The 22,973-nt window shown below is 47.6% G+C and overlaps 1 protein-coding gene across 5 annotated transcripts in view; it reads left to right on the forward strand.

Moving 5' to 3' along the window:
* The window catches only part of MAP4K3 (mitogen-activated protein kinase kinase kinase kinase 3), a 94,601-nt gene extending 73,648 nt beyond the window's left edge, over window positions 1–20,953 (forward strand). For 3 of the 5 annotated variants that reach the window (XM_064146222.1, XM_064146224.1, XM_064146226.1), the window contains 11 exons: window positions 898–977; window positions 6,256–6,316; window positions 6,403–6,520; window positions 9,141–9,199; window positions 10,830–10,933; window positions 12,255–12,426; window positions 13,857–13,925; window positions 14,023–14,115; window positions 16,213–16,283; window positions 17,799–17,854; window positions 19,498–20,953. In XM_064146222.1, coding sequence (XP_064002292.1) covers window positions 898–977; window positions 6,256–6,316; window positions 6,403–6,520; window positions 9,141–9,199; window positions 10,830–10,933; window positions 12,255–12,426; window positions 13,857–13,925; window positions 14,023–14,115; window positions 16,213–16,283; window positions 17,799–17,854; window positions 19,498–19,585 — 971 coding nt within the window. In that variant the 3' untranslated portion in view covers window positions 19,586–20,953. Of the gene's footprint in view, window positions 1–897; window positions 978–6,255; window positions 6,317–6,402; window positions 6,521–9,140; window positions 9,200–10,829; window positions 10,934–12,254; window positions 12,427–13,856; window positions 13,926–14,022; window positions 14,116–14,916; window positions 15,535–16,212; window positions 16,284–17,798; window positions 17,855–19,497 lie in introns of those variants that run through there. The other 2 variants (XM_064146223.1, XM_064146225.1) reach the window with 2 other exon arrangements.
* The last annotated feature ends 2,020 nt before the right edge of the window (window positions 20,954–22,973 follow it).

The following is a 22,973-nucleotide window of genomic DNA, read 5'->3' on the forward strand; positions in this document are numbered from 1 at the left end:
ACCTGAGCCATTTTAGGATTTTAGTCCAAGAGATACCAATCTTTTTTTTTTTTCAAACTGTCTTTTGGAGGTCATAGTTGAGATTGGTTTCTCTGTCATTGACTTGATTTGTTTGTGTTGCTTAGGGTTTTCTGTCGGTGTTTATTTTGGTTTGGAGTTTGGGATTGGTTTGGAGTGGGTTTAAGGTTTGTGTTTGGGGTTGGAGTTTGGAGTTTTGTTGGGTTTCTTTTTTTCTCTCCCTAAATCACTCTTGTTCTGCAGGTTTCTCCAGTCCATTTTTGCATACATTTTTAGTGCTGGCATACAGCATGGTGAAAGGGCCAATTGGTAACATTGCACTTGCATTGCCTGCAATTTCACCTTTTGATTACAGGCTGTACAGACATGCTGCGGAGCCAGGAAGCAAGAAAAGGCTAAGATTTTGTAGAAACTGAAGTGATGGAAGTCAGTCTTTTGCAGCTGACATCTTCTCAGTGAAGTGTTTAACTTGTTTGCAGGTCTAAATGCAATGCAAGGTATTAATTATGCTCAAAACCTGAGGCACCTCCAAAGTACTAAGCAGATTTTCCAGTCAATACTGCTCTTGAAGTACTCTGAATGGAGGCTGTGGACATGCCACAAAGCAGTTGGAAATATCCAAATAGGGTAATCTATAAATGAGGAAATAATTTGTGGGAATTCTTGCTTGTGCTTCTGTCACCATTGAGTTTTATTCCAATTAAAAGAGAGGAAAAAAAGAGTCTGATCTTTCCTCATGTCTTCAAGCAGCCCCAGTTAAGCTTCAACAAGGTGAATTTTCTGTGCTTTTAAACCCTGGGGTGTCTGTATTGGTAAAGAGCTCCATAGCCTGATAAAACAGCTCCCTGAAATCAGGGTTTCCTTTGCCTGTGGTTGCAGATCAGTACTTGATATTTGGTGCAGAAGAAGGTATTTATACACTGAACCTCAACGAGCTTCATGAGACATCAATGGAGCAGGTACGTTTCTGGTTGGATGTTTCGGGGGGGAAAAAACCAAAAGATCTTTGTCACTTCTTTTAGCCATTCAGATTACTTCACAGATTGCATCAGGTTGGAAGTGACCCTCAAAGAGCATCTTATCCAAACCCCCTGCACTCAGCAGGGACACCTCCAACAGGCTGCACGGGCACACAGCAAGGCTGACTTTCGGTGTCTCCAAGCACGGGGCCTCAGCCACAGCTCTGGGCAGCCTGTTCCAGCATTTCACCACTGTCATTGTGCAGAACTTCCTCCTGATGACCAACCAAACTGCCCTGCTCCACTTTCAAACCATTGCCCTTGGCTTATCACTCCAAGCCCTTCTAAACAGTCCCTCCCCAGCCTGCCTTTAGGCCCTCTTCAAATATTGAAATGCAACTGTAAGGTCTCCTTGGAGCCTTCTCGTCTCCAGGCTGCACAGCCCCAATTCTTTCCACCTGTCCTCAAAGGAGAGGTGCTCCAGTCCTCTGATCATATTGGTGACCCTTCCTTCTAGACCCACTCCAGCAGGTTCACTGTATAATCCTTGTAAGAATTCTTTGCTGTGGTTACACAGACACTAGCTACACTGAAAATTATCTTAGATGCTTATAGTTGAGGAGATCTTTCAGTCATGTTTCAGTGTGTGTAGGCTGAGCCATGTTTAAGTAGGATATTTGCTTCTATCAGTGTGTTGAACTTCACTACAGTGCAGTTAACTGATTGTTAAATAGTGTGGAATTTCCCTGACTTGTTTTGGGTGCAAGTTTCTATTTTCTTTAAAGCTTTGTTATGAGGTGGCTTCATGAGATAGAACAATTTGGGTTGGAAGGGACCTTTAAAGCTCATCCAGTTCCAACCCCCTAATATAGACAGGGACACCTCCCGCCAGCCCAGGTCGCTCAAGGCCTTGTCCAACCTGACCTTGAACACCTCCTGAGAGGAGGCAGCCACAGCCTCCCTGGGCAAGCTGTGTCTCACACTCTCACTGTCAAGAATTTCTTCCTAACCTTCAGTCTAAATCTACCCTGCTCTAATTTCAAACCATTGCCCCTTGTCCTGTCGCTACAGACCCTTATAAAAAGTACCTTTTCAAAACATCAGATGAAAAGCTTGTGAATGATAAATACCATTTCCAAAGGCCACCTTATCAAAGAGAGGCTGCCCTGTACCAGCTCTAGACTGCCTGGTCTGTGCAGAGAAGACAGTACCCCCACAGCGAGGCTATTTCCAGGTGTTGAACTGCTTTGCTAATCCAGAAAGTGTCCATCCAACTGCCTACAAATGTCCTGGGACACTTGTGAGGGAATTTAATTCAGACTAGGCTGGAATGTCTACATCAGGAGCAGTTTCAAATGTGCTTATCAGAGTCACAGAATGGTCTGGGTTGGAAGGGACCTCCAAAGGTCATCTCGTCCAACCCCTTCTGCAGTCAGCAGGGACATCTTCCACTAGATCAGGTTGCTCAGAGACCTGTCCAGCCTCACCTTGAATATCTCCAGGGATAGGACCACTACGCTCATGGTAAAGAACTATGTTTCACCTAAAGCAAAGTCAGGAATTTCTTGATATGCTCAGTTCTTTTAGTCTTAAAAGCAGCTTTGCTGATGAGACTCAGCTTACTGAATCCCAGTTAAAACTCTGGTTTTGCAGAATCTTCTGAACAGGAGATAATGGGGAAGGGGAAATGTCCATTGCAGGCTTTTCTGTATGGTGTCTTCTCCAGCCCTTCTGTTAATCTCTAAGAGACTTATGTTCTTTCCTGCCTTCTCCCTTACTTAGGGAGCAATGCATCTGCCAGCAAGATGGAGGAATTTGCAAGGACAGCCTTCACACTGTAAGCTGGAGGCACTGGTGTTTGTCCATCTCCCAGGGTCCAGATGTTGTAGCTATGTCTGTTGTGTTGAGAAGAAGGCCTAGCTAGCTTGCACTGAGCTCCATGTCACCTATAGTCACACTGGTGCTTGAGTGAGGTGGTTTAAACTTAGCCCAGGTGCCTCTCTGCTGCTGCACTGCAGTTGTAAAACCCACCCTGAGAAGTGTCACTAATACAATAACTCTTGTAGGCCAGGCAGCCCAAGGAAGCTTTTGCTCTCTTGGTCACCTGGGCACATTGCTGGCTCATCTTCAGCTACTGTCTACCAGTACCCCCAGGTCCCTTTCTTCCTGGCTGCATTCCAGCCACTCTGTCCCTGGCCTGTAGCACTGTTGTGGCCAAAGTGGCCCTGCACTTGGCCTTGTTAAATCTCATCTCCTTGGCCTCTGCCCACCCATCCAGCCTGTCCAGGTCCCTCTGCAGGGCTCTCCTACCTTCCAACAGACCCACACCGGCTCCTAGCTTGGTGTCATCTGCAAACTTACTGATGCTGGACTCAATCCCCTCGTCCAGATCATCAGTAAAGATGTTGAACAGGACTGGGCCCAGCACTGATCCTTGGGGAACACCACCAGTGACAGCTGCCAACTGGATGTGGCACCATTCACCACCACTCTCTGGACCTGGCCTTCCAGACAGTTCTCAACCCAGCACAGAGTGAATCTGTCCAAGCCATGAGCTGCCAGCTTTGCCAGGAGCTTGTTGTGGCAGATGATGTCAAAGGCTTTGCTGAAGTCCAGGTAGACTACATCCACAGCCTTCCACACATTCACCAGGCAGGTAACCTGATCATAAAAGGAGATCAGGTTGGTGAGGCAGGACCTGCCCTTCCTAAATCCATGCTGCCTGGGCCTGATCCCTTGGCCACCCTGTAGGTGCTTTGTGATGGCTCTCAAGACAACCTGTTCCATCACCTTGCCTGGCACTGAGGTCAGGCTGACAGGTCTGTAGTTTTCTGGCTCCTCCTTCCGGCCCTTCTTGTGGGTGGGCATCACATTGGCCAGCTATGGGCATCACATTGGCCATCCTTGATTCTCTAAGCACCACGTCCTGGAGTGCCTTGCCTTGTGAGCTCTTAGGGCTGTGTTTTGATAAGCACTTAGGGTTGGTTGTGAAAACAGGCAGTTGTGTGGGACAGGAGGAACGAGTGGCAGGTCAAGCAAACCTCACATTGAAGCTGTTGCTGTTCTTCACAGAGTCACAGAAGCACTGCAGTTGGCAAAGCCCCTCAAGATCACCAGGTCCAACCCACATTCCCGCTCTGCAAGATGCTCCCTAAACCATATCCTCAAGCACCACATTCAAATGGATTTTAAACACATGCAGGGTTGGTGAATCCACCACCTCCCTGGGCAGCTCATTCCAATGCCTGGCCACTCTGTCTGGGAAAAAAAAATTTCCTAATGTCCAGTCTGAACCTTCCCAGTTGCATCTTGAGGCCATTCCCTCTTTATAAAATCGTAGAATCAGTCAGGGTTGGAAGAGACCACAAGGATCATCTAGTTCCACCCCCACTGCTATAGACAGGGACATATCACACTAGATCAGGCTGTCTAGAGCCTGGCATTAAACACCTTCAGGGATGAGGCTTTACCACCTCCCTGGGCAACCTGTACCAAGGCCTCACCACCCTCATGCTGAAGGACTTCTTCCTAACATCCAGTCTGAATCTACCCATTTCTAGCTTTGTTCCATTCCCCTCAGTCCTATCACTACCTGACAGCTTAAAATGTCCCTCCCCAGCTTTCTTGTTGGCCCCCTCAAGGTACTGCAAGGTCACAATAAGGTCACATTGGAGCCTTCTTGTCTCCAGACTGAAGAGCCCCAACTCCCTCAGTCTCTCCTCACAGCAGAGCAGCCCCAGCCCTCTGATCATCCTCATGGCCTTTCTTTGGACACCTTCCAGCACCTCTATATCCCTTTTGTAACAGGGACTCCAGACCTGTGAGACCAAGAGCAACCTCTCCACAGCCTCCTTTCAGGTAGCTGTAGACAGCCATGAGGTCTTTCCTAATCCTCTGATCCTCCCGAGTCACAACATCCTTACACAGCTACAGCAGCTCAGGCAAACTTGCACATTAAATAGGGATACATCCAGGCTGGTAGCCTATTGCCACAGATTTTCCTTACAGTGTCTGTAGGCTTGGAGAAGGCTTCAGGAGGAGAAGTGCACCCTCTGTGCTAACCATTCATGGCGTTATTCTATGAGAACAGGCTTTTAACAGCATTTCCAAGTCCTGTGCTTGACTTCATTGTTTACTCTCAAGGTCTGAGGCAGGAGCAGAAGTAGCATCCGTGGCATTTTTCGCTGCATTCCACTTTGCTAATGGACAAAGCAGAAATAACAGAGGTCTCCAGAAATAAGCACAGCTTGAAGAGGAATCTCTTGCTCTTCAGCAGGAAAAGCTCTCAATTCATTTACAGCTGGCTTCAAATTCTGTTAATAAACCAGCAGTGAAGGTTTAGAGCTTTTGGTTGGGTTTTGTGTTGTGGGGTTGCTTTATGAGCAAAAGAAATGTCCTTCTGAGTGGTCTGTCCAGCCCAGTAGTGTATTTCCTGAAGTGGGAAGTGCTGATGAGCTTGACCACTGCCACCTGTTTGTTCTCCTTACAATCCACTACAGCCACTGAGTAAGGGATTTTGAAGGATCCCTGTTTGCTTCTCACATCTACGTAGGGATCTGTGGAGATCAGCCTAATTCCCTTGTTTATGCTGTTGATACTTCCCACTTCCATCACTTCTTGTGGCAACAAGCTCCACCATGTGAGAGGGGGGGAAAAAACCCACCTTTTTTGGGGGTAATCATTCTTTTTCATTATTTCTTAAAAGGGTGTCCTGATTTCATTCTCACCTTCCTTGTAATTGTGGGGTTTGACAAGGAATTCTGCCTTGACCATTGCCATATCACTGAAGTGAAATGTGTAGTCACTTACAGATGGAGAGTCCCTTCAAGTGCCAGTTTTAATTGTTTCAAAACCTCTAGGTTATCCCAGACTTTAGAATGGTTTTTGTTGCCCATGCTCTGTTTGCTGAAGTTGATGTTGTTAAGCTTTTGTCCTGGGAAGGAGAAGGTTTCCTGGGTTTGAAAAAGTTTGGAAAAGAATTGATTGATCTTGAGGGCTAATCAGAGTGTACCTGAAGACATGAATATCAGATGTGCTATTTGTCTGAAAGCTAATGTGTATGTTAATCCAGTGTCTGTGGCTAAGGTTTACTCTGATTTAACTCCGGAATCCAGATAAACATTCCTTGGCTTAAGCTAATATCAGCTCCAAAAAGCAAGTCATGATTAGTTTTGTCCTGTCATCTACACAGATATTAATTGCTCAACTTAATATGCTCAGATTTTGTGTACATCCAACTGATTGCTTTTGTTTCTTTCTTTTTCCTTCCCCTCCCCAGCTGTTTCCTCGAAGGTGTACCTGGTTATATGTGATGAACAATTGCTTGTTGTCAATATCTGGTAAGTTGCTGTGCTGTCTTTGAGTGGCAGTGCTGGTCAGCCTTTGGTTTCCTAGTTGAAGTGTGGTTTTGTTTTCTAATTTCCAGGTAAAGCTTCCCAGCTTTATTCCCACAATCTCCCAGGACTCTTTGATTATGCAAGGCAAATGCAAAAGTTACCTGTTGCTATTCCAGCACATAAACTCCCTGACAGAATACTTCCCAGGTAAATATATGCCATCAGACACAGCAGCACATCTTCATCCTGGGAGTTCAGGATACGTTTGTGAAACTGCAGCACCAAATAAGGTGGAGCTCTGGTCACAGGTTCCCATCAGTAGTTTATATGGGCAGTAATCAGAGGGTAGAGCTCTGCATTTGCATGAGTCAGGATGCAGACAAATGGATTTTGGTACATCTTACCTCCTTGTCACGAAGCCTCTTTCTTTGTGGGCCTTGTCCTTGTCAGGTACAGCCTGACATGGGAAATCTTAGTTGTGCCTAACACTGAAGCTGTAGGGTCAGTGTTGTCCCTGTGGTATTTCAAGCAAGCAGTGATGGTGATCTTGCATTCCTTGTTCTGGGCAGGATCTTTCCATTCTGCTGGGGAATTAAAAGGAAAAAGTGAGGATATGTAAAGCTCTTACTGCAGAGGGAGTGGACTCATGGGTTATTTGGAAAGCTGGGAAGCATAGAAGCAGAATTCAGATTGGACATTCACTGCTGGCAGTCATTTTTCACAGGCCACTCTAGAAGATGATTTTGTCCTCAGATGCCTGCAGCACTCTGCATATGCAGTCCCTGCAGTTTCATTTCCTAATGAGCATATAGAGAATAGCAGCCTGGGTACAGTGCTGGCTTCCAAACAAGCCTGGGGAGCCCATTCAGATCCAAGTAACACTAATCTAGTTTGCTGAGCAAGCTTTGTTTGCTTGAAGTGCATAGTTGATCACTACTTCTTCACATAGAGCAGGCTTTCAGTTAGGAGATTGTAGTATTGATTCTCTGCTACCTTTTGGTTCTATTAACAGTCTATTAACATTTAATTCTTGTATTCAGGAAAGGCTTCTTGTTCAGTTATCTGCAAACATAATGGTGAAGCACCTATGTTCTTCCTATGGGCTCAGTTCTAGTTACCTAAGAGATCATTTGTGCTTTGAGTTGTTGTCTTGTGCCTTGCACCACTCTTCTGCTTCTCTCAAACTAACTTTTGCTGGATGCCTTTGGTTTAAGGACTGCATCAGCAGAGGTCTATTAACTATAATTATCATAAGGATCATGTGAAGAAAACCTTCAGACTACATGAAATAACACCTCACCTACGTTTCAGAGGGCTCAGGAATCTTCTTGTCCAGTCATCTCACTTGCCAAGAAAAACGTAGCACAGCCTGAATGTGCCAGGGACAGTCACTCAAAACCAGGAGAAACTCATCTAGATAACCCATTTTGCTGTTTTATCCCTTGCTGTAAGGAAGGCACCAAGCTAGGAACATTTAGCCAGACAGAAAGAGATTTGAAGTATGTAGAAAAGCATTTTTTTTCCCCTACCAGACCACAAAGTATATTCTCAGCAAGTTCATGGTTACCATGTACATGAGTGCTGCATGAAAAATGCAGATACACACTGAAAGCAAAGTTTTCAACTGAGAAAATGCAAAGCAAAACAGAATTCAAAGCAATTCCAATTATTTGTGAGATTCATCTGCAAAGTGTTCCAAGCTCGGTTTGTGATACTTGGAATGCAGACACTCAGTAGCAGAACATATAGCTGTGAACATTTCTAACTTCTTAACTTCTTTCCCTTGAGTGTCTTTGAGTAGTTCCTTTCAAACCTTCATGACTACTGTCAGACAGAATTTGTAGTACTTCACACAAATTCACACAGATTGCATTTTGTTGGAAGGGACCCTCAAAGGTCATCTTGTCCAACCCCCCTGCAGTGAGCAGGGGCACTTAGTTTTCATGCTGCTCACTCCTGCTGCGTTATCAGTCACTTCTGGACAGATCCATTTGAAATATGACTCAAGTATTTCCCTCCTTTGCAGCATCTACTGCTCTTCTTATTCCCACCTTTCCCAGAGATCAGATCAGTTAGTTTTACTGTCAAGGCTGCTGTCTGTGGCCAATCTTCATACTGTCTGTCATCCTCTAGTCTGTGTAGAAACAGCAATTCCCTCTACCAGCAAATAACAGCATCTGCCCTGGCTTATCAAATAATTTTTTCATGTAACTGATTTCATGATTTCTCAGGGAGCATCCCCTGCACATGAAAAAAGATCTTGCAAAGCTGCCTTCCAATCCTTCAGACCTCCTGAAACGCCTGCTGTGGTGCCTGTGAAGTTTTGTAATGTGGAAGCTGTTAGCTTGCAAGCCCTGTGGACCTGCAGGCTGCCCACTATGGCAGCATCTCCCATCCCCACTGGGTGTTTTGTCTTTGAACTATAACAGCCTTGGGACAGAAGGGGACTTATTTTGTCATTCTAGTCTCCAACACAGGACGCAGTTAGTTCCAGCATGACAAAGGACCAAGGGAGTGGCGAGAGTCTTCCTATAAATCCATACCACTGAATAGCAAGAGCTAAATAACAGCTGGAAGGTACTGAGGTTCCTGATTTTTTTTTTTAGCTACATTCATAGTGATGCATAACTGGGCAGCATCTCAGGGCTAAGAGAGGAACCACCATGGATGCTCTAGCCATGTCACTTTGGGAAGAAATACACAAACAAATGCATTCCTAATTTATCTGGGGGTGTCAGTGTAACTCTTTTCCCACCAACAACTCCCCCAAAACCAAATTCATTCATTTGCTTTAGTTGATGAATAATTCTGTCTTTGTATCTTGCAGGAAGTTTGCAGTGTCTACAAAAATTCCTGACACTAAATGGTGTCAGAAGTGTTGTGTTGGTAAGTAAAGAGCTGCAGAACAAGCAGCAGTGTGAATGGTGGCAGTATAAAGTTCACTGAGTCAGGTGTGGGATGTAAAGGGAGAAGACTTCTGTCATTGTTATAAAGCTGTGCATTTGCAGCCAGGGAGCAGGTTCAGGTTAGTCCTGATGTTTTAGGTCCTCATACTTAAAGACAATTCTCAAGCAATGCAGAGTAGCAGAATGTAGATCCAGTTTAAACCAGCCCTCATCTCTGTGCATGGAGTGACTTGAAAAAGCTTGAGGAGCCTGAATTCTTAGCACAGGTTCCAGCTGCCAACATAGTAATGCTGAATGAGAAGCAATGAGTGATTTCACTTCTGGAAGACAGTGGCATCAGTTCAGCCACTGTCCTTAGAGCAGCCTTCCAGTACCTGAAAGGGGCCTACAAGGAGGCTGGGAAGGGACTTCTTACAAGGTCTTGTGACAGGGGGAATGAATTGAAGCTTGAGGAGGGCAAATTTAGACTGGAAATGTGGAAGAAATTTTTGACAGTGAGGGTGGTGAGACACTGAAACAAGGATGCTGTGGATGCCCTCTCCCTGGAGATGTTCAAGACAAGGTTGGATGAGGCCTTGAGCAACCCGGCTTAGTGGAAGGTGTCTTTGCCTGTGGTAGGAGGGCTGGAACTGGATGATCTTTAAGGTTCCTTCCAACCTCAAGTTGTGCCAGGGTAGGTATAGGCTGGATATTAGGAAGAAGTTCTTCACAGAGAGAGTGATTTCCTATTAGAATGGGCTGCCCAGGGAGGTGGTGGAGGCACTGTCCCTGGGGGTCTTCAAGAAAAGACTGGATGAGGCACTTAGTGCCATGGTCTAGTTGATTGGATAGGGCAGGGTGCTAGGTTGGACTGGATGATCTTGGAGGTCTCTTCCAACCTGCTTGGTTCTATGATTCTATGATAACCCAAATCGTTCTATGAATCTCTGAAGCCTTTATAGTGTGTCCAGACTGACAGCTACTGAAATGTACAGGCTGCACTGTGTTGCCATGTTTTAATGGGGGCAGGCAGATTTTAACCCAAAAACCCAACATAACAGCCAAAAAACAATCAGAAAGCCAAACCAAAAGCAACCCAAGCACCAACCAACCAAAGTGAGGCTCAGCAGGGTTCTAGGCAAGCTGATCTAGTTGAGCATGTCCCTTCTGACTGCAGAGAGGATTGGTCTGGGTGACCTTCAGAGGTCCCTTACAACCCAAACCATTCTGTGGCTTAGGCAATCCAACCTGGTGCAGCGAGATACTTCCAATTAATATGTCATCAAATGCTTATTCTTTTCTTCAAAGACTCTCAAACAGTACATAAAAATCACCATCAGTAAGCCTTGAGTTGGAGAGGTGAAACATACTACAATGCTCCTGGGGGAGTTGTGTTTATTCTGGCTTATTGGGCACCAGCTTGGTGGAAGGGCAACCTGTTTTCCAGCATGCTCACTGTCACCATTTTCGTGGTGTGGGTACTGCCTTTTCAGCAGCTTCTTTGGATGAAAAACAGAGTGGTGGTGCTGAGGATTGTCCCAAAGTGTATAGCCTCTTGCTTAGCTGGGAATTGTGTGGAACTTGTGTTTGTTTAGCACACTGATATCCTTTACCTCTCCTTTTTTTGGCAGTGAGGAATCCCTACACGGGCCACAAGTACCTTTGTGGAGCACTACAGTCTAGCATTGTTTTGTTGGAATGGGTTGAACCAATGCAAAAATTTATGTTAATCAAGGTAATAATTTCTTGTTCAGTTCTATTTGTCTTCTAGCAACTTGTCAGAAAGAGATATCAGTCTTTTCTTGAGGCTTTGTACATGGCTTCTGTTAAATTACATTGAAAATGGCAATTTAAATGTGTAATATGTATTAATGACCCAAAATATGTATAGGCCTGTCCTTGTCTTTCTGGTGCACTTCAGTTGAACACCTAGAATGTTGTATCCAGTTCTGGGCTCCCCAGTTCAAGAGGGACAGGGATCTGCTGGAGAGTCCAAGGGAGGGCTACAAGGATGCTGAAGGGACTGGAGCACTGCCTGATGAGGAGAGGCTGAGAGCCCTGAGGCTGCTTAGCCTGGAGAAGAGAAGACTGAGAGGGGGTCTGAGCAATGTCTATCAATAGCTGAGGGCTGGGACTCAGGATGGGACAGGGACAGCCTCTGCTCAGTTGTGCCCTGGGATTGGACAGGGGGCAATGGATGGAAACTGCAGCACAGGAAACTCTATATCAATATGAGGAAGAACTTCTTGACCATAAGGGTCCCAGAGCCTGGCATAGGCTGCCCAGAGAGATTGTGAAGTCTCCTTCTGTGGAGCCTTTTCAGCCCTGTCTGGCTGTGTTGCTGTGAAACCTGTGGTAGATTCTGTGGTCCTGTTCTGGCAGGAGATTAGACTCAAAGCTCTCCAGTGGTCCCTTCCAAGCCCTAGCATCCTGTGAACAAAGCCCTTCTCTCCATGGGCATTGCCTTTTAGTTGCACAGTGAAAAAGCTCAGGCTGACAGGTTGAGACAGGACAGAGTGGCAGAATGAGGACATGAGTTAGCAGCAGGCTTGCTCCCATACCAGAGAGAAGGTGGCCACTTACTCTGTGCTATGTGACACTGGAGGTGTTAAGAAGTGCTTCTTGTCTCCCCAGCCGACACCACCTGAAGAGATGCAGCCAAGGTGGACTCGTGTTTGGAGAAGAGTAGCTGCTAGAGCTTGATCAGCCTGGGAAGCAAGGCTTAGAGCCAGGGAGAGCAATGCTGGGCTTAGCAGCGTTGGCACCTGCTGGCAGCTGCATGGGACAGGAGGTGGAAGACATCCTGTCTCATTTTAACTTAATCAGTATGAGGACTCTCTACATTTATTAACTATTTAATCTAGCAGTTACTGTTACCTGAAGTAGTAAATAAACAAGGTTACAAAATGTATGCCATAAAATGTACCATATGGTTTAGATAACTAAAATATGTGTGGTTTAAATATATATATGTGTGTGTGTGTGTGTGTAAAATATATGTGATTTAAATAACTAAAAGCTTTCCTTCTAATACCTATTTTTGTTTCTTAATACAGCACATAGATTTCCCTGTACCTTGCCCACTGAGGCTGTTTGAAATGCTGGTAGTCCCTGAACAGGAATTCCCCTTAGTTTGTGTTGGTGTCAGTAAAGGAAGAGACTTCAACCAGGTGGTGAATTTCGAGACTGTCAACCCAAATTCTACCTCTTCGTGGTTTACAGAAACAGGTTTGTGTGTTGCAATTGCATTCAGAAATGTTCCTCCCTCTTCCATGGTCACCAAAGCACTACAAAGGCAGTTTCTTCTGAGGACAATGAGGGTACACCACAAAGCACTGAAGAATTGCTTTGGTTGGAAGAAACTCCCAAAATCATCAAGTCCAACCAACCCAGCCCTGCCAAGTCCACCATCAAACCACATCCCCTAGATGAGACAGCCAGAATGGATGAGACCTTGGGCAGCCAAAACTAATTGAGAGGTGCCCCTACTCATGGCAGGATGGAGTTGGAGCAGATAATCTTTGAGGTCCCTTCCAACCTGAGCAGTTGTATGATTCCCACCTCACATAGTGCAGTTGCACAGGTGTCTGTCCTCCAGTCCTGTTGCATGCTTTCATCATGGCTGTATCCACTGGTGGTTAAGATGATGCATTCCAAGTGTACCTTCCAAGATGAGCAGCCAGCATGAGGTGGAAGGACTATCTCAAGGAGAACACTTCTGCCATCATCCTTGAGGAGTTTTGTGCTCCACAGCTGGACTGTAGATTTTTTTAGCTGCTTTTGAATTGTAGGTAGCATGCTCTAAGTTCTCATCCCTAAGAGATTTAGGGAGTTTCTCTTCTCTGGTGAACATCTGCCAGCAGTGCTGAATTAGCTAGAGCTGCTTTTTGTGTACTTTTGGTGTTCACAAACAAATGGACCAAAGCTGCTCTCCTCTTCTGAGTTGAGTTGTCCACTAATCATGGGTTAGAGCTCCCCATTTGCTGTGGACTGCTGCAGCTGTAACCCAAAAGAGAGGAAGGTAACTCCTCTTTGAAGAGACTAGAGAGAGAAGTAATCCCTTATTTTTGGAAGAGTCAGGGATGGAAAGACTCAAAATGGCAGCCAGAACAAAGCACTAATCTAAAAGTCCCTAGCAAGATTTGGAAGTAAGGAATAAATTCCACTTTTCTTTTCCATAAGAAAAATAGAAGGAATCAGCATTCAGCTTTAGTGTGAACAGGCTCAGCCTTTGTTTTTGTTTTGCAACAGCCAACAGAGAATGAAGGGAGAACAAGGCCAGGCTGGATGAGGCCTTGAGCAACCTGGTCTAGTGGAAGGCGTCCCTGTCTGTGCAGGTTTGGAAATAAATGATCTTTAAGATCCCTTCCAAACTAAACCATTCTATGAATCTGTTCTATAAACACTTCACTCTCGAGTTGGCTTTTGTGCCCTGGTGCAGGAAAGGTTGGATTAAGTCCATACTTTAATATTACAGCTTCAGTTTTCTTGTCACAGTCAGCATGGATGGTGGGCCTGCCTCTCTAAGGGAAGAGAATTGCCAGTGGTGAGATGATGCTTTCAAGCAGATCACAGCACGCTAACTTATGAAACTGTCAGAATCTCCTGGAGTTTCCTTTTAAACTTGATGCTAATCCACCTGTCACTTCTCTTTGCAGACACTACAGAGACCAGCGTTGTCCATGTAACACAGCTGGAGAGAGATACCATTCTGGTGTGCTTGGACTGTAAGTTTTAGTATCAGCTCAGTTTCTGTGCCTGTCCTCAAGCCAGGTCAGGTGTTGCAGATGAAGTCTTGGTTAACATGGCCTCTTTGTTGTCCAGGCTGCATAAAGATTGTCAATCTGCAAGGCAGGTTAAAATCCAGCCGCAAGCTCTCCTCGGAGCTGACGTTTGACTTTCAGATTGAGTCCATAGGTAAGTTGGGTTTCTTTACTGATAAGGAGAGTGGGTTGGGCAATCAGCAACCATAGGAAATTTAACAAGAGCAAGTGACTGATTCTGCACCTGCCCACACAGACAAACTGGGCATGAGAGGCTGCAAAGCAACCCAGCAGAAAGAGATCTGTGCCTTTGGGTCAATGGCAAGCTGGAGATGAGGCAACAGTTTGCTCTGGCAGCCTAAAGGGCCAGCCATGTCCCAAGGTACATCAAGCACAGCATTACTAGCTGGTCATGGGAGGTGACTGTCCCACTCTTCATTACATTGTTATGGCCTCACCTCGAGTACTTGTGCAGATTGGGGCACCTCAGTGAAAGGACATGAAAACATAAGAGTGTGTCCAGAGGAGGGCAAGCAAGATGGTGAAAGGTCTAGAGGGCAAGACTCATGAGGAGCAGCAAAGGTCACTTGGTTCAGCTTAGAAAAGAGAAGGCCAAGTGCTGAGCTCAGTGTAGTCTGCTGCTTCTGCAGCAGGACACCAGGGGGATGATGTCCCCCATTACCACTGGCAGCACACAAGGGAGCAGAATGAAGCTGCATCAGGAGAAGGTCAGACTGGAGTTAGGAAAAGGCTCTTCACTGAGTCAGACACTGGAAATGGCTCCTAAGGGAGGTGGTCCTGACATCAAGCCTGTCAGAGTTCAAGGAGTGTAGGTGACACTGTGTCTCATGGTTTTGTTTAGGATAGTCCTGTGAGGAGCAGGGAGTTGGACTGTGATCCTTCCATGTCCCTTCCAACTGGAGACATTCTATGATGAACTTGTTTGCTGTTACAGGAAGAGAGATGCCAAGGCTTTGGCATTTGAAACACTACCTCTTGCATCTCACCTTGTGTGAGAAGGCTCACTGGAAGATTCCTTAGGCTATTCAACGTGTTGCCTTAGAAGCAACTGCAGTGGAGTCTTCCCTGATAGGTTAAATGCCTTGGGAATGTGATAGAGACCTTCAGCCTTAACCTGTATCAACTTTGTGAATCGCTGCTGCCTCACTCATCCAGCATGTGTGCTCACAACAACTTCATAAAGCAGCTCATAGCCTGCATTGTGTCTCATCACGCTGTGTGGAAATTGAGTTTGCTTGGGAAGAATCTGAATGAGTGAGTTTGTGGAGCCCAAACACAGAGCATAATTGTTTTGACAGTTCTCTGGTGGTTACAGACCCGGGTTGCTTCACCTGCTTTTGAAGGAGAGATGAGGAAGGATGTGTGCAGAGGTGCTGGGTGGGAGCACCAGAAGAGGAGGAACGGTAGAAACAAAAACAATGAGTTGGAGGGAATTTACTTATGAGGAGAAGCTTTAGAGCTTCAGACACTGCAAACTTAATGTCCCACAGAGAAGAGGACAAAAAAAACATTGTCATGGAAAATACAACTTCTATGGCTCCCGTTGGTTAGGAGCGGGGAGGGCGGGGTGGGGGTGTGTAAATGGGCTTGAAGCTGCTCACCTCTGCACTTGCTGTGGTGTTCTGCTCCTCGCAAGCGAGTTGCCAGTGTTCTCCTGTGGCTTGACAGTGTTCTGCAGAGAGCTCTGCTCTCCTTCCTGCATACCTGCCCAGAGACAGGATGCTGGATGCAGGCGGGGCAGATCCTTCCTGGAAGGCCCTAGACCCATTTCTTTCCCACGATTCAAATGTGTCTGTCACAGCTTGTGCCAAAGGGGTGGGCTGGGAAGTGCAGGGATCTGTAAGGCTTTGCCGTGCTGTTGCAGAAGGACCATGGTGGCCAAGAGCTGCTGGGCAAGTGGAAAATGTCACTGCAGTATCCCTGGTGGTGTTCTGCTTAAATCCAGCTTTGTGTTTTCTGCTGCTCTTGGGCTAAGGAGGCATTTCCCAGACAAGAGAAGGGGTATGTTCAGGACTAGGCAAAAGGACAGGTTCAGAACTTTTTCTGGTGGAGTGGGAATGGTTTCAAAGCCCACTTGTGAAACAAAGAATACAGCAGTGCAGCTACCATGGAGGCAGAGTCAGCAGTTCCAGTGAGACATTGTGCAGGCTGTGTGGGTGAGCATGGCATAACAGAACATACAGGTGCTGGTTTCAGAAGAAAAGCTGATCCCAGTGTTCTTTGTCACCAGTCTGTCTACAAGACAGTGTGTTGGCCTTCTGGAAGCACGGCATGCAGGGAAGGAGTTTCCGTTCAAATGAGGTGAGTACTTTGTTTTGCTTCACACTCCAGCTTCTGACAAAAGCCAAGGACAAGTGCATGAGTGTAGAGTCCTGCATCTGGGGAGGAGCAGCACCAGGCACCAGTACAGACTGGAGGTCATCCTGCTGGAAAGGAGCCCCATGGAGAAAGACTCTGGAGTGCTGGTGGACAGCAGGTTCTGCATGGGACAGCAATGTGCCCTTGTGGCCAAGAGGGTCGAGGGCATCCTGGGGTGCAGCAAGAAAAGTGCTAGGGCTAGGGCTCTGCTGAGACCACATCTAGAGTACTGTGTCCAGTTTTGGGCTCCCCAGTTCAAGAGAGACAGGGAACTGCTGGATGGAGTCCAACAGAGGATGATTGAGGGACTTGAACATTTCTGCCCTGAAGAAAGGCTGAGAGCCCTGGAGCTGATCAGTCAATGTCTGTCAGTATCTGAGGGGTAGGTGTCTGGATGAAGGTGCTGGACTGTTTGGTGCTGTACAGGAACAAAGAACAACAGGTCCAAGCTGGAACACAGGAGGTTGCACCTCAACATGATGAAAAGGTCCTTCACTGTCAGAGTGCTGGAGCCCTGGAGCAGGCTGCCTAGAGAGGTTGTGGAGTCTTCTTCTCTGGAGACATTCAGAACCTGCCTGGATGTGTTCCTGTGTGACGTGCCCTGGGTGATTCCACTCTGGCAAGGGGGTTGGACTGGGTGATCTCTAGAGGTGCCTTCCAACCCCTGCCATTCTGTGATTCTGTTATGTTGTAGTCTGGAAGAGAGTAAATCATTCCAGTAGCTTCCTAGGTCAGTCTTGGAAGCTGGAGTCTCTCTAAGCTACAGCTGCTTAGCAAGGCTGTGCAAAAGCCCTTGCCAGGTGTAACACACAGAGCAGAGAGCAACAAGAGGCTGGGCCATTATGCCATGGAAAATACTCAAGCCTGATTGTGGAATCATCAGTCTTCCCTTCAGAAGAATGCTTTGAATGCCAGTGTCAGTGCCTTGCCTCTCACACTGGCTACCAAAACTTGACCTCTGCTGGTGGCTGCACTACTGCTGAGCCCTTTGTCACAACATCAGATGAGCTGCCTGTCGGTTTTAGTGTCTTCCACCTTCTCTTGGCCTGTGGATACTTGGAAGATTTTAGTGCCTGGCTTTCACAAGAGGTATTTCCTGTTCTCAGAAGAATGTCAGATTGCCAGCAGATGCTCTTCTAAAATGTGTGTTCTCCCTTTATTCAGCCAGTTTGATGTCAGGTTTAGACATAGCTGACTCCCTGGATGTGTTCCTCCGTAGCAGACTCACATGGACGTGTTCCTGTGTGACCTGCCCTAGGTGATCCCACTCTGGCAAGGAGGTTGGACTGGATGATCTCTGCAGGTCACTTCAAACCACTTACATTCTGTGGTTAATTCTCTAGCAGAGGGAAATCAGCAGCAAATTGGTATCATCAGTCAGTCACAGTCGGTTCTTTTTCCTGGGTTAAAACAAAGTTGTGCACTCTGTGTAAATTCTTGTCTTGTTTTTCTGTCTAGATCACACAAGAGATTTCTGATAACACCAGGATATTCAGGCTCCTGGGATCTGACAGGTAGGAAAAGAAACGACCATGGCATGCTAATACAAAGAGTAATGTGTTCCTCCTCCCCCGCAAGCATTCTTTGTGCTTGTTTCTGGTGATTCCTTTGTTCTTTCTGTAGCCATCTTACTCATTCCTTTCCACACGTGTCTGCCTCTCAGCCCTACCAGTTTCTCAGAAAAAAAGAGGAGTGATTTCTTGTAACTGTCTTTGTGAGTTTCTAGAAATACTCAGCCAAGCTCCTGTTTGGCTGCAGTCATAACCTCTGGCAGTGTCCTCCTGTCTGTGCCCTGATTCTTCTGCTTAGCTTGGAGAAATCTTTACTTCCAGATAGCTTGCTGTAGCAACTCAAGATCTACTTCTTGAGACAAATGACCTTGACGTGGCTCTGGGCAACCTGATCTAGCTGAGGATGTCCCTGCTTACTGCAGAGGGGTTGGACTAGGCGACCATTGGAGGTCCCTTCCAACCCAATCTATCATTCTGTGATGATTTTCTTTCCTTCCATATGCTCAGAGATGAGCTGTTCCATCACCCTTCCAGGATGACTGGTCTGTAGCCTCCTGGGTCCTCCTTCTTGCCCTTTTAGAACATCTGCCTAGCTACCAGCAGCTGCCTGGGGATTGAGGATGCTTGCATCTGGGAAAGAACACCATGGAGGGTTGGGGACTGACCTGTTGGAGAGCAGCTCTGGGGAAAAGGACCTGGGGGTCCTGGTGCAGAGGATACCCATGAGCCAAAAATGTGCCCTTGGGGCCAAGAAGGCAAATTACATCCTGGGGTGAATTAGAAGGTTTGTGGTTAGTAGGTTTGAAAGAGATTCTCCTCCTCCTCTCTTCTGCACTGGTGAGGCCACATCTGGAATATTGTGTTCAGTTCTGCACCCCTCAGTTTAAGAAGGACCTCAGGGAACTGCTTGAAAGAGTCCAGCCCAGAGCCCTCAAGCTACTGCAGGCAGTGAACATCCCCTGTGAGGCCAGGCTGAGGGAGCTGGGGCTGGCAGCTTGCAGCAGAGGAGCCTGAGGGCTGCCCTCATTGCTGTGCTAAAAATGTGCAGGGCAGTGTCGGGAGAATGCAGCCAGGCTCTGCTCAGGGCTGGCCAAGGGCAGCACAAGGGGCACTGGGGGCAAGCTGGAGCAAAGGAGGTGCCAGGGGAACAGGAGGGGAAACTTTCTCCCTGTAAGGGTGCTGGAGGTCTGGAGCAGGCTGCCCAGAGAGGTTGTGGAGTCTCCTTCTCTGGAGCCTTTCCAACCCCACCTGGATGTGTTCCTTTATGCCCTGTCGTGGGTGACCCTGCTCTGGCAAGGGCCTAGACTGGATCATTTTCCAAGGTCTCTTCCAACTCTTAACATTCTGCTATCCTGTAAAATTCCAGCTGGATTGAAGAGAGGGAAACATTGTTGTGAGAGTAGTTGAACACTGCAGTAGGAGCCCAGAGAGGCTATGGAGGATCCTTGGAGGACCTGGCCTGAGTAAGACCCTGAACTAGCTTTGAGGTTGGCCTTGCTTTGAGTGCCTTTTGAGCTAGAGGCAGCCAGGGGAAGAGCAGTGACCACCAGTGGGATGGCTGCTGGGAGAGAATCTTCACAGTTGCACCCAAGCATGTTTCTAAGTGAAGGCTTAACCTGTCTGTGGCTTTTTGCTTTCCCATTTAGGGTTGTCGTGCTGGAGAGCAGGCCAACAGATAACCCAACAGCCAACAGCAACCTCTACATCCTGGCAGGGCATGAGAACAGTTACTGAGGGGAGCATCTGGCCAGCAGCTCACTGGGACAGGAGCCCACTCCTGGCTGGGATGGTGAAAAAGCTGCAGTAACTCCCACTTGAGCTACTTTATAATGGATTGTGGCACGAGAGGAAGCCAAGAATCCTTTGTGGCATGGACACACGAGCACCAGGATCCCAGGGCAGAGCTTCATTGACTGTTATGTAATCTCTGTACATAGTGCTCTCAGTGAAGCTTCCCGCTGAAGCCCTCCACTGACTGTCGGTAAATAGCTGCCCTCCTGGTGAGTACAGGTGCCACCTGTACAGCTGGAAAAGCCACCTAGGAAGCAAGACAAAAAGCAGCTGGGGTACTATTTCAAGGACTTCCTCACGTGTTCACCATGAACTGGGATGCTAGCAACAAACACAGACCATTTAACACCATCCTTGTGTTTTCTGCTATGTGATTTACTAATGCAAAGGCATCTTAACGTTTTAGAGAGTGTAACAAGCAAGGCTGTGAGCAGACTGCCAGCCTTGTTTGACTTTTGATGCAGCACACTGGGTGTTCCTGTTTGCACAACGTCTTGAGATGTGATGTCTTTAGTCACAAAGGTAAGCTGTGACTGTGTGGATATCCCTTGGGCTTCAGAGCTCCTTTATTCGGTTGGTTTGGTTGTTTTGTTTTGTTTTGAGTTCATTTGGGTAGTTTTCCAGGTGAAACCAACCAGCTAAACACACCTGTGTTTTGATATTGAACCAGAACTCCTCACAGTTACTTCTGTATGCTTGAAAACAATCCTTGCTGGCTGGGTGTCAGTCCCAGACCAGTGGTACCTGGCTGTAACACTGCGGTAGGTGTTTGAATTGTTAGTGTAGACAGTGATAGCAATTTGCAGCGCTGTTCATCTGCCTAAACACTTCCACATCACAAAGAAAAGGAGCAGCATTCCACATGGTGGGAATGGCTCGGAGATGTTGCCATTTTGACTCTGGGGTTTTTTTCTGTTTCCTTTTGGCCTTATCATGATTTTCACACTTTTATTGTTTCCTTTCTGTCTTGATTTTTTTAGGATGTTAACACATGGCCAAAATAATTTAGTTACTACCTCATTCAAACAGTACAATGGTTACTACACATCACAGGAGCTTAGTTTTGATCAGAAGTATTTTTGGATGGCTGTTCTCCAATGAAGTGTGTAAAATGCCAAGGTTTAGCAAAATGCACACATTTGACTCTCTCTTTTTTTTTTGTATAGGTTCTTTATATTTTATTGTGATAATGCACACTAAAAACCAAACTACAGTGATTTATGGCCTGCATTATTGTTGTGATTGGTGATGCTTTTAAATATGGTCCCTGATGTATATAATGTAAAATAAACTCTCTCTTTTTTTTTTTAACAGGCTGTTGTACAGTTATAGATTAGCTCCTGCACTAATTTTCCACACCAGTCTGAAATGAGGCATACTGAGATGTGAACTCTGCTATTCAGTGTTGTGCCACACACAGAAGCTGGGCCTGTCTGAGTGCCTGAGTGGTCAGAGCACTGGGGTCAACCCAGTTTAGGCTGGCCCTTGAAGGCAGGCATTACTGAGAGATTCAGAGGAGAAGCTCACCATGGGCTGGCAGTGCCTTCATGCAGCCCAAAAGGCAGCCATGTGCTGAGCTGCATCCAGAGGAGTATGGGCAGCAGGGCAAGAGAGGGGATTCTGCCCCTTGACTCTGCTCTGCTCAGGCCTCACCTCCAATCCTGCCTCCAGTTCTGGTGTCCCCAGCAGCAGAAGGGCACAGAGCTGCTGGAGAGAGTTGCAAAGCAGGATGCCACAGGGATGACCCAAGGGCTGGGAGCAGCTCTGCTATGAGGACAGACTGAGGGAGCTGGGAGTGTTCAGCCTGAAGAAGAGAAGGCTCAGGGGGGCACCTTAGAGTTGCCTTCCTCCAGCTGGGCAGATTCTACAGGAAGGCTGCAGAGGACTTTTCCTAAGGGTGTGTGGAGACAGGCCAAGGGGGAATGGTTTGAAGCTGAGGGAGCACAGAGCAGAGCTGAGAAAGTTCTTCAGGGGGAGAGTGCTGAGATGCTGGAATAGGTTCTAGCCCCTAAACGTGCCTTGGAATACCTCCAGGGAGGGAGCATCCACAACCTCCCTGGGCAACCTGTGCCAGTGTCTCCCCATCCTCACTCTTACAGAATTTCTTCCTAATCTCAGGTCCAAATCTCGCCTCACAAGCTTCAGTCCACTCCCTCTCATTCTATCACTCCAAGGCCTTGTAAAACCTACTACTGTAAAGATCTGACATTGCAGATGTGGTGCTGAATTTAGCACCAGACTTGGTAGAGGTAGACAGTGGTTGGAGTTGGTGACGTTAAAGTCTTTCCCACCCAAAAGGTCCCTGTGATTCCGTGCCCACGCGTGCTGGTGTGTTGGCCATGAGCAGTGGAGCAGCAGCTGCTCAGCCAGCCCTGGAGCCAGCTGTGTCTTGCTCACTGCTTTGCAAGCAGAGCTGCACTCTGCCATGCTGCACTCGCGGTGTGCTGCCAGCATCCGCACCCTGCCGACAGCTGCTCGGCAGGAGCAGCCTGCAGGCACAGCCGCGCCAAGCCGCCTCTACCCGAGCAGTCCCTGCGGGTTCTTCACTCTCCTCCCGGCTGAGAAGCAGGTCCCGAGCCTCTCTTCCAGGCACCGGCGAAGGTTTGCGTCCGTTAATCCCCCTCCCCGTGCTCCCCGCGGCGCCGTCCCTCGGGCAGCAGCGCGTCGGAGGCCGCGCAGGGCTGCCAGCGCCTCCTGGCGCCACTTGGGCCGCAGGAGGGCGCCAGAGAGCCGTGGCTATGGTAAGAGTGTTGGGTGCGTGGAACGGCTTGGGCTGGAAGGGACCTCCAGCATCATGGAGTTCCAGCCCCGGCCGTGGGCAGGGACACTCCCGCTAGAGCAGGCTGCTGACGGCCTCGAGCTGCACCAGGGCAGGTTCGGGATGGACAAGAGGAAAAATGCTTCCCTGCAGCAGTGGTCAGGCCCTGGCACAGGCTGCCCAGGGAACTGCTGCAGTGCCCTTCCTGGGAGAGGCTTAGAGGTAGTGCTTGGCAGAGCAGGGTCATGGTTGCACCTGATGCTCTCAAGGCTCTGTTCCCACCTGTCTGATACTGTGATTCACTGGACAGAGCTGTTTGCCTTGGCCAGAGACTGCAGCACAAGAGCCTGAGCACAGTGCTGCACCACACTGCAGCTCCCTCTGGCCCAGCTCCCTGTGCCCACAGTGGCCAAGCACCAGTGTCTGAAGGAGGGCACAAGAGCAGCGCGAGTGTACTCCTAGCAGGCACTGGGACAGGCTAAGGGAGCTGGGGGGGGTTCAGCCTGGAGAAGAGAAGGCTCTGGGAGGACCTTGGAGCTGCCTGCCCCTAGCTGGAGGGATCATACAGGAAGG

This window comes from Pogoniulus pusillus, chromosome 7, assembly GCF_015220805.1.
Source record: "Pogoniulus pusillus isolate bPogPus1 chromosome 7, bPogPus1.pri, whole genome shotgun sequence".
NCBI classification, from domain to species: Eukaryota; Metazoa; Chordata; class Aves; order Piciformes; family Lybiidae; genus Pogoniulus; species Pogoniulus pusillus.